Genomic DNA, 12989 nt, shown 5'->3' with positions numbered 1-12989 from the left:
GCCCCTGGCCCCTAAGAGGCCCTCAGCAAGCACCTGTGGAATGAAGTGTGAAGCCAGCTGGTTTCATACCTCCTTGCCTTTGCACCTGCTCTTCCTTCTTGCGGGCATGACAGATTCCCCTCTTCATTTCTAATGTACTCCTCCTTCACAACTCACCTCAAGTTTTACCTTTTCCTGGAAGCTGTCTGGTCTCCTAAGCTGGGTTTGGGGCCCTGCGCATGTATTCCCCAAAACACTAGTCTCACCTCCACTGAAGGCCTCCCAGTGACCTTGACTCCTTGGTTGAGTGTCTGCCTCCTCCCCGTGAGCTATAAATCTCCTGGGGGCCCACAGCCACGTGGTAGGTGTAGGCCTGTCTCCTATCCCGGCACCTGGCATGTGAAGAGCCCCTGGGAACACTTGTTGAATAAATGAAAGGGAGTGGTGGGACATGAAGCTGAAAAAATAAGCTGGGGGACCTCTGCGAGGCCAAGGACTTCCAGTGTTGTGAGATGGCCCACAGGAGCTCCTGGATTGTGTTTTGGTAGTGTTTTCTTGTTTTCTTTTTCTTTTCTCTTCTTTTCCTTTACTTTCTTTTTTCTTTTCTTCTCTTTTCTTTCCTTTCTTTTCCTTTTAAGGATGGTGATAGATGTGGTCGAGTGTGCTTAATGAATGGAGGATATATTGGAAAGGAGAGAGAACTTATGACAGTTTAAAAACCTTAAAGCCACTGTTAATAGTTCAGATGAAAAAAAAAAAAAAAAAAGGGAAGAGACCGGAGATACATTTCTGTATCAGACTTGATAGGATTTCTCAGCCCCCCTCCCTACCCCAGGGGTAACCCTTTTCTCGACTCCGTCTCCCTGACACCACCCCCAATCACATGGGCTCTCCTGCTGGCTGCAGCCTGCTTCACAGCTGGGCCAGCAGCAGCATCCGCTCCGGAGTCACACAGGCTGGGTCCTGATCCTGAGTCTGCAGCTGATGAGCTGTGCGATTTTGCCCAAGACATGCACACTCCTGAGCCTCACTCTTCTAGTCCTTTAAGTGCTGGAAATAATGGTATCCAGTTCACTGTGGAAGAACTTATTTCTTCTGTCTAATAAATAGTTATTATAAACTTTTGCATGAAGAATGTAAATAAAATGGTGCAGCCGCTTTGGAAAACAGGCTGGCAGTTCCTCACGTAGTTAGCATAGAGTTACCACATGACCCTGCAAATTCCGCTTTTAGGAATATACCCCAGAGAACTGAGAACAGCCATAGACACAGAAATTTGGACACAAGCGTTCATAGCGGCGTGATTCAGAAGAGCCGAAGAGTGCAAGCAACCCAGTTGTCCATCAACTGGTAGATGAACACAATGTGTGTGTACTAATCTCCAACGTAATCATATTTGGTCATAGCAACTCATGCTGCTCCCACATGGAAGAACCTTGTAAACATTGCTCAGTGAAAGAAGCCAGACACAAAAGGCCACATACTGTATGACTGCACTTATATGAAGTGCCCAGAATAGGCAGATCCACTGAGACAGAAGTGGATTCGTGGTTGCCAGGAACTGGAGGAGGGAAACATGGGAAGTGGTGGCTAATGGGTGTGAAGTTTCTTCTTGGGGCAATGAAAATGTGCAATTAGGGGCGCCTGGGTGGCTCAGTCGTTAAGCGTCTGCCTTCGGCTCGGGTCATGATCGCAGGGTCCTGGGATCGAGCCCCGCATTGGGCTCCCTGCTTGGCGGGAAGCCTGCTTCTCCCTCTCCTGCTCCCCCTGCTTGTGTTCCCTCTCTCGCTGTGTCTCTCTCTGTCAAATAAATAAATAAAATCTTAAAAAAAAAAAGAAAATGTGCAATTAGACAGGGGTGATGGTTGTACAACTTTGTGAATATACTAAAATCCACTGAATTTTATACTTTAAAATATTTACTTTTAAAATTACAAAAAAAAATTTTTTTTAATCTTTAAAAAAAAAGAAAAGGGGCGCCTGGCTGGATCAGTTGGTAGAGCATGCGACTCTTGATCTTGGGGTTGTGAGTTCGAGCCCATTTCCATGTAGAGATTACATTAAAAAATAAACATAAATCTTTAAAATATTTAATTTTAATTTCTTCTTGGGTGCTTGGGTGGCTCAGTCGTTTAGGTATCTGCCTTCGGCTCAGGTCATGATCCAGGGTCCTGGGATTGAGTCCCACATGGGGCTCCCTGCTCCGTGGGGAGCCTGCTTCTCCCTCTGCCCCTCCCCTCTGCTTGTGTGCACTTGCTCTCTCTCATGCTCTCTCTCACACTCTGTCTCTCAAATAAATAAATGGAATCTTAAAAAAATAAAATATTTATGCGACGCCTGGGTGGCTCAGTCAGTTAAGCGTCTGCCTTCGGCTCAGGTCATGATCCCAGGGTCCTGGGACTGAGTCCCGCATAGGGCTCCCTGCTCAGTGGGGAGCCTACTTCTCCCTCTGCCTGCCGCACCCCGCCCCCGCTTGTGCTCGCTCTCTAGCAAATAAATAAATAAAATCTTTTTAAAAAATATTTAATTTTATGATATGTGAATTTATATCTCAATTAAAAACACACACATCTTTGCATGTGTCAGGCACTAAGGATTCGATGGTGAGTAGGATACAGACCTTACCCCCAGAGAATGCAAAGTCCAATGGGACAGAGGTAGGGATGAATAATTACACAGAAAGTGTAATTGCATCTAAAGGAGGTGCCAAAGAAGAGAGACATAGGGTGCTATGTCAGCATATCACTGGGGAAGGGGTTTAATCTAGACTGGAGGTCAGTGTGCTTGTACTCTGATTTGAAGATAGCTTCCCATGTCCTCATCAGTAGGATTTATCAGCCCCTCCAAAGAGGGGGACACAGTGCATGCGGAGGTCCTACGGCAGGAGGATGCCAGAGACATTCAGTGCTGAATGAAGGCCAGAATGGATGAAGCACGCAGAACGAGGGGACTGTGGTGTGAGGATGCAGCTGAAAAGATCTAAAATAGTAAGCGGGGGCACCTGGCTGGCTTAGTTGGTGGAGTGCGGGACTCTTGATCTTGGAGTTGTAAGTCTGAGCCCCATGTTCGGTGTAGAGATTACTTAAAAATAAAATCTTTATTTATTTATTTTTTTAAAGATTTTATTTATTTAACAGAGAGAGACACAGCTAAAGAGGGAACACAAGCAGGGGGCGTGGGGGAGAGGGAGAAGCAGGCCTCCTGCCGAGCAGGGAGCCCGATGCGGGGCTCGATCCCAGGACCCTGGGATCATGACCTGAGCTGAAGGCAGATGCTTAAGGACTGAGCTACCCAGGCTCCCCAAAAATAAAATCTTTAAAAAAATCTTTTTAAAATAGTAAGTGCCCAATAATGACCACAAATGACCTTCCTCTTCCCTAACCCGCTCCTGCTCCATTGTTGCCTGTGTCTGTGAAAGTACCACCCGCCACCTAGTCACTTAGGCCACAAAACTGGTTACCTGACTTGCTCCCTGCCTCACCTTCCACATCCAACCTACTAGACAGCCTGTGGACCCTATCTTTAAAGACTTCTCGTCTTTATCCACTGCCATCCTGTAGCCCAGGTCCTCAGCAGCTACACCTCCACTCCCGCAGCCCTTTCAATCTGGCTTTTTTTTTTTTGTTTTTTAAAGATTTTACTTTTAAGTCATCTCTACACCCAACATGGGGCTTGAACTCACAGCCTCCAGATCAAGAGTCACATGCCCCACCGACTGAGCCAGCCAGGTGCCCTCTCAACCTAGCCTTTCTGATTCCACCTGTGCACATGACCCCACGCACGGTCCAGTCAGAATGATCTTCTGGAAACACGGATTTGATCAGACCGCTCTCCTTACAAGCTTCCCATGACACTTGGGCAAATATACAAACTCCCAGCAATGCTCCCAAGTCCGTCTGGGCCCCACCTGCAACCCCAGCCTCCCTTCTGGCCTCTCTCTTCTCTATGCTTTCACCATGGTGACCTCTTCAGGCCCGTTAACACCCCACGTTCTCCCATCTCAAGTTTCTCCTGGGCCTGGAACATTCCCCTGCCCCAGCCTATCTAACTAATCCTTCAGATTATGGCTTAATGGTCACTTCCTGGGTGAAGGCTCCTTGCCCGATTCCAGCAATAAATCCCCTTGCTATGTGATCTATATATATCTGAGTTTCCTTCTGATGAAATTCAACAAGATGTGTCTGTTTCGGGGGCGCCTCGGTGATCTGATCTGATCTGCCTTCAGATCAGGACATGATCCTGGGGTCCCGGGATGGAGCCCCACATTGGGCTCCTGCTCGCAGGAAGTCTGCTTCTCCCTCTGCTCCCCTCCCCACCCCACTTGTGCTTGCTCACTCACTCTCTCAAATGAATAAATAAAATCTTAAAAAAAAAAATGTGTGTTTCATCCAATGGACTGCGTGCGTGGGAGGACAAGGACCCATGCCCCCCTCCCTCACCACTACCCTCCCACCACTTAACATGGAACCCACCACTTACCTGGCCCTGCCGGCCAAACTCCACTCATCCTTCAAATCTCACTTACCACGTTCTGGGGTACGTCCTTCTCTGAGCACCCAGACTTGGAGGCACATTCCTCTATTTAGCCCCAGAGCTCCCAAACATCTCCTGTAGCACTTAACACAACTACAAAAGCAACTGGTTTTAGTATGTCTCCCCATTCAATTTTTCTATCGTTTGTCTTTGCCCCAGAACTTAAAACAATGCTCATCACAACACCCCCTTCAGGTCAGCCCACAAATATTTTTATGATGATCCCTAAAATTGTATGCAAAATCCTATGTGCATGTACATTTTTCTAAAGAACCATCCATGGCTTTTGTTGGAGTTTCACGGGGGCCCGAGGCCTGAAAGGAGTTAAGAACCTTCCCCCAGGAACTGCAGATGGTCTCTCCTTCAAAACAGCACTGGCAGCCCAGACTTCTACTATGCAAAACCGTCCCCACTAGCATACAGGTTCCAAGAGGGCAGGGATCTTTCTCTGTTTTGTTCAGTGATGTGCCCCAGATGCCCAGAACGGTGCCTGGCCCGTGCTGGTTCTAGGCGCAGAAAGATCATAGTCTCAACTGTAATAGTTGTGAAACTGTACATGTGTTGGTTAGCGATTCGCTATCTTGGTTTCTCTAGGTCAGGAGTCAGGATGCAGCTTAGAGGGGTCCTCCGCCTCAGTGGTGGCTCGCAGAGCTGTGAAATGTCAGCCGGGGCTGCAGTCGTCTGGAGAAGCATGTGCTTCTGAGCTCACTCGTGGGGTTGTCAGCAGGACTGAGTTCCTCGCTGGCCGGAGGCTGCCCTCAGTTCCTTCCACGCGGGCCTCTTCACAGGGCAGCTCACAAGATGTAAGCTTGCTTCGTCGTGGGAAGCAAGAGGAGAGAGAGAACGAACAAGACCATTCCAATCTCTTGTACCTTAACCCTGGAAACAACATCCTGTCGCCTCTGCTGAGGTGTCAGAAGCAAGTCTGTAGGTCTAGTGCACTCAGGGGAAGCAGATGGTACCAGGAACGACTGGCTTCGGGCAGGACCCCTGCGCCCCATCTAGAGCCTGCCTATTCCCAGACATCCACGTGTGTTCTCACCTAGCGTCCGGCTCACCTGAGAGCCCGGAGCAGGCACAGACCAAATGCCTACAGGTCAAGCAGAGGATGAGGGAAGAAATGAGCAGTGGGAGTTTTGCTGCTTATCCTTGGCTGCTGCCAAGCAGGAATGGAGGCTGACTGGTTAGATATTCTAAACTTTCAAAAGAAGTCAAATCCAGATTTTTGAGAGCCATTTCCTGATTTTATTTTTATTTTTTATTTTTTTTAAAGATTTTATTTATTTGACAGAGAGAGACACAGCGAGAGAGGGAACACAAATGAGGGAGAGGGAGAAACAGGCTTCCCGCTGAGAAGGGAGCCCGATGTGAGGCTCGATCCCAGGATCCTGGGATCATGACCCGAGCCGAAGGCACCCCAACATTTCCTGATTTTAAAACTGATAATCTAGTCGGGGTACCAGTCGGTTAAAGCATCTGCCTTTGACAGGGTTTACAGCCTCCAACAGTTTGCGGCTGCCCTGGGCAGGAGAAAATCCCAAACTCCTTTAACACAGCTTCTCAAGGCTCTTTTGGAGCTCTGCCTGCCCAGCCCCCAAGTCTCATCTCTCACCACCACCTCCTTTCACACTCGGCACTCCAGGCACACTGAAGCTGTTTCTTGAACGCGCCACACTTTCTGCCACTTCAAAGCCTTTGCAAGTACTATTTCCTCCAGCTGGAACCTCTTCTCTCCGCTCCCACTACCCCTTCCAAATGTTCCCGCTAGGCACTATCAGAATTTTTGATGTTCCTTGCTAAACGCGAGGGCAGGCACAGTATCTTTCTCACCACTGCCCTCTCCCTACCAAGAGGCCGCCGGCACCCAAGGGGCAAATAATAGGCCTTTGTGGAATTGCCCGCAGCCCTGCCGAGCCTGTGAGCAGACAGCGCCACCTGTTGACCCAAGCTTGCACTTCAGGACCTAGACAGGAGCCTTCACTTTCTGCCTGCCGCTAAGGTCAGGGCGCTCGGCTTTGAGGGTTTCCCAGGGTCTGGGCGCCTGGGTGGCTCAGTCGTCGGGCATCTGCCTTCCGCTCAGGTCGTGATCCCAGGGTCCTGGGATCGAGCCCCGCATCGGGCTCCCTGCTCCGCAGGAGGCCTGCTTCTCCCCCTCCCACTCCCCCTGCTTATGTTCCCTCTCTGTGTCTCTGTGTCAAATAAATAAAATCTTTTAAAAAAAGAGAGTTTCCCAGGGTCTATCCAGTGTCTTCTCATACCAAACTCAGCAATAACAAACAAACAAGCTAACATTATCGAGCACTTAACCTGACAGAGATAGGCATTTTCCTAAGTGTTGCAGTTATTAACACGTTTCATTTTCACACCACTCAATCAAGGAGGCAGGCACCACTACTACCATGTTATGGATGGGGTCACTGAGGCAGTCGGCAGGTAAATGCCTCACCCAGGATCACACAGCTAGAAAATTCCACCCCAGGTGGTCTGGCTTGGGCCTGCACTTTTTTTTTTTTTTTTTTTTAACAGAGAGAGAGGTAGAGGGAGGGACAGAGGGAGAAGGAGATTTTTTTTTTTTTTTTAAAGATTTTATTTATTTGACAGAGAGAGACACAGCGAGAGGGAACACAAGCAGGGGGAGTGGGAGAGGGAGAAGCAGGCTTCCCGCGGAGCAGGGAGCCCGATGCGGGGCTTGATCCCAGGACCCTGGGATCATGACCTGAGCCGAAGGCAGTCGCTTAATCAACTGAGCCACCCAGACGCCCGGAGAAGGAGAATCTTAAGCAGACTCCACACCCACCCTGCAGTGCCCAAGGCAGGGCTTGACCTCATAAGCCTGAGATCATGCCTGAACCAAAATCGAGAGTCGGATGCTCAACCAACTGAGCCACCCCGGAGCCCCTGGGCCTGCCCTTTTAAGCCCCAAACTCACTGCCTCTAGTGCTTCCTTTACTCCATGCCCAGTGACCTGGCGAGGTTCCATGCCCAACACCCACCTTTCTCTACTACAGAGGCACTGCCACAGGGCCATTGACGTCAACCAAAATCCCACCTGGAGCGAGCGAGCCACACATTCTGGAAGCCGCACAGCTCTCTAGGACACTCAGGAATTCGAGGCAGCGGTCTCCTCATGGAGACAGCAAGAGTGGCAGTCAGCCCCCACTCCCCTCGTGAGACCTCCGACAAGCAACCAGCGCTCCGGGCCTCCACTGCCTAATAGGGCCCCTGAGCCCACCTGAGTGGATTAGATCAGGTATTTTCCCCCATTGAGGTGTTTTATCTGCATGCATTACATCCCTAGAAAAAGAATCTCAGGATTTTCGCTCCTGTGTGTTTTCGTCTTGTTTCTTCACGGGCCATGACGCCAGCTGAGGCTGTCAGTACAATGAAACCAAACTGGCAGGATGGGAGCAGGTTATCCCACCATTTTTCTAGATCTTTGAGCTGTACATCGAATCTGGGGCTGATCACTCCACACTTGTTTAACCTGCCCGTGAGGATGACCACAAGTTTCCCGGCTCTGTGATCATCGATGATTTCAGACTCACCAAGGTAACCATGCTTCACCACCACAGAAACCAGACGATGACTCTGGAGCACGGCCTAATTAAGAAACTAGCGCTTGCCTCTCTTTTCCGCATTGTCAATGCTCTTGCGAACATCTGCCAGGACATTCGTGTGCACCGTTATGGCGGCACAGAAAGATGGTGGAAAGAGCTAGACCGGATGTTGTATGAAGGGTGAGGAGCGCAGTCCCTGATTCAGGCAAACCGTGAATGACAGTGGTTTTCACTCAGTCCCCTCCCTGGATCACTCACATCACACATGAACCTGGTCCCCTCACATGTTTGGATATTGCCACTTAGAACCCAGGGGTTGGCTCCTTCCTTCTCAAATCCCATCTCCTGTTCACTCGTTCCTCTAAATATTTTTTTATCTGGAAAAATGCCCACCTGACTCCACTTAAATTTTAGGTTGTTATGTATACAGCTCGTATCTATTGAGCACTTCCTATGTCCCAGTCATTACTCTAAATGCTGGACACATATTAAACCATTTAAACCTCGCCACGGCCCTATGATTATCCCCATTTTACAGATGAGGAAGCTAAAGCACAGTGAAGTGACATGTTCAGGGTCATACAGCAAGAGGCTAACCTGGGATACAAGCCAGAACATCGCACCAGTCTGTGCTTTTCAACACCACGAGACTCCCTCTGCTGGTAGACGCTGTGCCAGGCACTGCTTTACATGTAGTAGGCATCAAGAAACCTGTTTTAATATATATATATATACACACACACATACATGTACATACACAGGCACATCGCAGTGGGACAAATACCCCTTCTTCAACCAGGAAAGTAGCTCTACCATATTCTGGGCTCCTGGAGGCTCTCCCGAGGGAGCCGAGGCCCAGCAGTCTTCACAGATGACACCCAATGGGGGCACTTTTATTAGACAAGTGGGAAGGGGCAGGGCACACCTTGGGGTGTATACTGTCTGGGGCCTCACACGGGCCCAGAGCTCTGCTGCACCCTCTTCATCAGCTCTTCATCCTGCATAGACAACTCTGTCAACTTCTTGCCCATCCGCTCATGGATGTCGAGGTACTTGGAGACACAGCGGTCCAGGCACACAGACTCGCCCTTGGACAGTTCTGCTTCCTTGTAGTGGGGAGGCACGCACTTCCGGTGGCAGGCACTGGTCATTCTGGGAGTGGGAGTGGGGGAAGGAAGGGTAAGGTCAGGTCAGCAGCATCCTGAGGCATACAAGGAACTCTCCATCATTCCTGCCCTGCAATGCTGATTTCATCTCCCAGGAAGGCAGTGTAAACCCTCAGTTTGCATTTCAACCATCTTAGGAGGTCCTTGAGAGTGCTCACCTGATCTGAGCCCGTGTTTATTTAAATAGGAACCATTAGTTGAGTACTGGCTATGTTCCAGGCATCATGCTAAGTGCTTGACACGGCTTGTCATGCAGTCCTTAACAAGGACTCCCTCATAGGGTTACTATGAGGTAGGCACAGTATTATCCCCATTTTACAGATAAAGAAATTAAGGCATGGAGAGCCTCAGGATCATGTAAGCTGGGATATAAACCCACAGAGTCTGATCTCGCAGCCTGCATTTTAAAATTATTTAAAAATATTTGGAAGAAAAAAAAATATTTGGAAGTATTCTAATATATAGCCTCTAAGATAAACCATCAAGAGAAAATACCAGGGGGCTTAAGCCAATAAAAACAGCAAACACGTGTGGACTACTTACTGCATACTGGGCTTGATACTAAGAGCCTGTCATACATTTCTACATTTAACATCTATAGTATCTCCACAAGGTAGGTACCGTTATTATCTCCATTTTATTTATTTTTAAAAAGATTTATTATTTATTTATTTGAGAGAGAGAGAGAGAGAGAGATAGCATGTGCACGGGCATGAGTGTGCGGGCGAACAGGGAAGAAGCAGAGGGAGAATCTCAAGAAAGCTCCCTGCTGAGCACAAAACCCAATGTGGGGCTTGATCCTGTGACCCTCAGATCACAACATGCACTGAAATCAACAGTCAGATGCTCAACAGACTGAGCCAACCAGGCGCCCCTACCTCCATTTTATAGATGGGAAAACCACCAATCAAATAGTCCAAGTATCTTGCCCCAGGTCAAACTAGTGGTGATTGGTGCAGTTACAATTTGTTCCCAAATCTGCCAAATGGTTGTGGGCACTAGTTTGGAGTTGGACTGAGGTACTGGTCCTGACATTGTTACTGACCAGCTGTGATCCCTGAGAAAGTTATTTAACCTCTAGAAGCCTCAATGTCTTCACCTGAGAATGGGACAACTAAAATTGACCCAGTGGATCATTTTGAAACTTAAAAAGGATTAAGGCATGTAAACTGCTCAGCATGTGCCTGAGATGGAGTAAGAGTTTAAGAAATGTTAACCACAGGGGCGCCTGGGTGGCTCAGTCATTAAGCGTCTGCCTTTGGCTCAGGTCGTGATCCCGGGGTCCTGGGATTGAGCCCCACATCATGCTCCTACTTGGCGGGAAGCCTGCTTCTCCCTCTCCCGCTCCCCCTGCTTGTGTTCCCTCTCTCGCTGTGTCTCTCTGTCAAATGAATAAATAAAATCTTTTTAAAAAAGGGAGGGAGGGAGGGAGGGAGGGAGGGAGGGAGGGAGGAAGGAAGGAAGGAAGGAAGGAAGGAAGGAAGGAAGAAATGTTAACCACTAAGTCGGCCATGTGCTGTTTGTCACAAAGGCAAGCGCTCAACTGTTCCTGGAACCCGACCAGAGCTTGGACTGGTGCTTCTCTCCCTGCTCAGCTACTGGCTCGCCAACTGCATCCCAATCTAGATGTCCAACTCGTTCTAGTGAACCCCATACTGCCTCTGCATTAGCCCTCAACCATGAGGAGTGTAGGTGGGGGCGGATACCCTCCAAAAGGCACCCTGAGAAAAGGTGACCTAGGATCATTCTCAAAGACAAGGGAGCGCACTGTCCGCCCTTACCTGTTGTACATATCAGCCATCATCTCTACCTCCAGCTCCGCAGCCAACTGCTGGGCCCTGAGCGGATCCATCTCAGCCCTGCACCGTGGAAGAGATCTCCTTCTGGCTTCCTAGTCCTGGGAGCAGACAGCACCGTCAGCTTCCACCCCTCCCGTTCCATTTCCCATCCCGAGGAGGGTAGAGGATGCGGAGGATTCACAGGACATGGGGCTGGCAGGGGTCACTGACCTCAGTGAGCGCAACCACCCCATCTCACAGATGTGGAAACTGAGGCCCAGAAAGGGAACACTGCCTAGCCCAAGGTCACATAGCATGTCAATGGAACGGCTGGAAATCGAGCCCGGGCGCCCCAGTCCCTCGTGGTCACCTCTACCCAGGAGAAGATCCAGAGACCGGAAAGGAACACTAAACCGCGGGCCTGAACCTCCAGGGCCCTGGGAATTCGAAAACACGCGTACCTAAGGTGCACAGGTCCCGGTTCAGGGGCTGCACCTCTGAAATGGCGGCGCCATCATCAGGGTCACCATGAGGCGAGAGGTCACTTACCACGGCCCGGGGCCAGTCACAATGCCCGCGGTGTCCCCAACTTCGGGCAAACACTAGAAACTCACCGTGCGACCAGGTAGGGTAAGGCGGAAGCACGTGGTCACTTCCGGGAGTGAAGTCCCGCCTCTTCTTTGATCGGACTCGCTTCCGGAATGAAGTACCAACGAGGCGGCGCTGGGAAATCCGCTACCATAGAGAGGGAGCCGCCGGCCGTGGCTGAAGGCGAAGGCGCCTTGCAAATGCTAGAGAGGACGCCAAAATACCATAGAGGCTTGGGCGGAGTGCAGAGCGCCTGCAGCCTGGCTGTCAGGTCCTTTGGGTTATCGCGGAGAGGTCGGAGTTTAACTGTTTTGTAGGAAGGGGCCAGAGGGCCGAGCTCGGTGAACCTCGCCCCCACCCCCGGAGAGTTGACGCCCCAGCACAAACCCAGGCACGGAGAAGGAAGGACTCCCCTAAAGGGGGAGAAGGAAGGACTCCTTGTTTGTGCTGCAAATTAAGGTCACCTGGGACGCTTTAAAATATCCCGATGCCCATACCTCACTTCACACCGATTAAATCAGAACCTCTGGGAGTAGCACCTAGGCATCAGTAAATGTTTCAGTGCCTTAGGTGATTTCTTTGTGCAGCCAAGTTTGAGAACCAGTTCTCCAAGGGACTGTGGGAATACAGCTGCATATAGGTCCTAAGTTTTCCCTGGGGTTGCGGAGAAGCGAGGCACGGTTCCTGCTCGCAGAAAAACGAGACATGTATACAGTCTGTTTTATGCAACTTCTTCTCTTGGACGCCCTGGACCATAACGAGATGAATAGGAGCGATTTTGGCTGCCACGAGAGCTAACCTAGTGTATTTGAGCGAGGGAGGGGGAAAGTACTTGTGAACTCTTCATCTTTCCAGACTTCATGTCTTCCTCAATCTGCACCCCTACACCACAAAAACCCACCCCAATCCTTTGATTTTTCAAGACATTTCCCAGTAAACGAGGTTTAGAAGATGCAAATTAATGGTGCAAGCGTACACTGCCCACTGGCGAAGGTGGGCTGGTTGGTCACTATATGCTTCCCTAATTGCCCAAGAAAGTCAAGGTTTTAAATACCGGACCTCATTTCTGCTCTAAGAACTCATCTTTCTCAAGCCCTGTGCCCCGATACTTTAAAATTAAGGTAGAGGTGCCTGGATGGCTCAGTCAGTTAGGCGTGGGACTATTGGTTTCCGGTCAGGTCGTGATCTCAGCTTGGTGAGATAGAGCCCCGCCTTGGCTCCTGGCTCAGTGCAGAATCCCCTTGAGATTCTTTCCCTCTCCCTCCCCTCTGCCCCTCCCTGAGTGTGCAATTGAGCTTGCTCTCTCCCCCCCCCCCCAAATAAATAAAATCTGTTAAAAAAAAAAATTCAAGTATAACAGGGGCCCCTGGCTGGCTCAGTCAGTAGAG

At 49.8% G+C, this 12989-nt stretch overlaps 1 protein-coding gene across 4 annotated transcripts; it reads right to left on the bottom strand.

Moving 5' to 3' along the window:
• Positions 1–8765: 8765 nt before the first annotated feature.
• Positions 8766–11772, bottom strand: TIMM10 (translocase of inner mitochondrial membrane 10). 4 transcript variants are annotated; one of them, XM_045893634.3, is made up of 3 exons: positions 11628–11772; positions 11017–11132; positions 8766–9221 (listed from the first exon to the last, which is right to left on the bottom strand). In XM_045893634.3, exons 2-3 carry the CDS (start codon positions 11085–11087, stop codon positions 9020–9022), a joined length of 273 nt encoding a protein of 90 aa, XP_045749590.1. In that variant the 5' UTR covers positions 11088–11132; positions 11628–11772; the 3' UTR covers positions 8766–9019. The 4 variants fall into 4 exon arrangements, with proteins under 4 accessions (XP_045749590.1, XP_045749589.1, XP_045749588.1 ...); XM_045893633.3 differs by having other exon boundaries at positions 11563–11694; XM_045893632.3 differs by having other exon boundaries at positions 11475–11642.
• Between the last annotated feature and the right edge of the window lie 1217 nt (positions 11773–12989).

The sequence above is a fragment of the Mirounga angustirostris genome, unplaced genomic scaffold, assembly GCF_029215605.1.
Source record: "Mirounga angustirostris isolate CCGP_5_RB_7025 unplaced genomic scaffold, mMirAng1.0.hap1 SCAF_13, whole genome shotgun sequence".
Taxonomy (NCBI): Eukaryota; Metazoa; Chordata; class Mammalia; order Carnivora; family Phocidae; genus Mirounga; species Mirounga angustirostris.
This window is presented reverse-complemented; position numbering and strand designations above follow the sequence as displayed.

Coding starts and splice junctions, on each gene's coding strand:
- TIMM10 (XM_045893634.3), bottom strand. CDS start 11,087: ATGGATCCGCTCAGGGCCCAGCAGTTGGCTGCGGAGCTGGAGGTAGAG. Junction 9,222..11,016: donor ATGGCTGATATGTACAACAG/GTAAGGGCGGAC, acceptor TCCCACTCCCAG/AATGACCAGTGCCTGCCACC.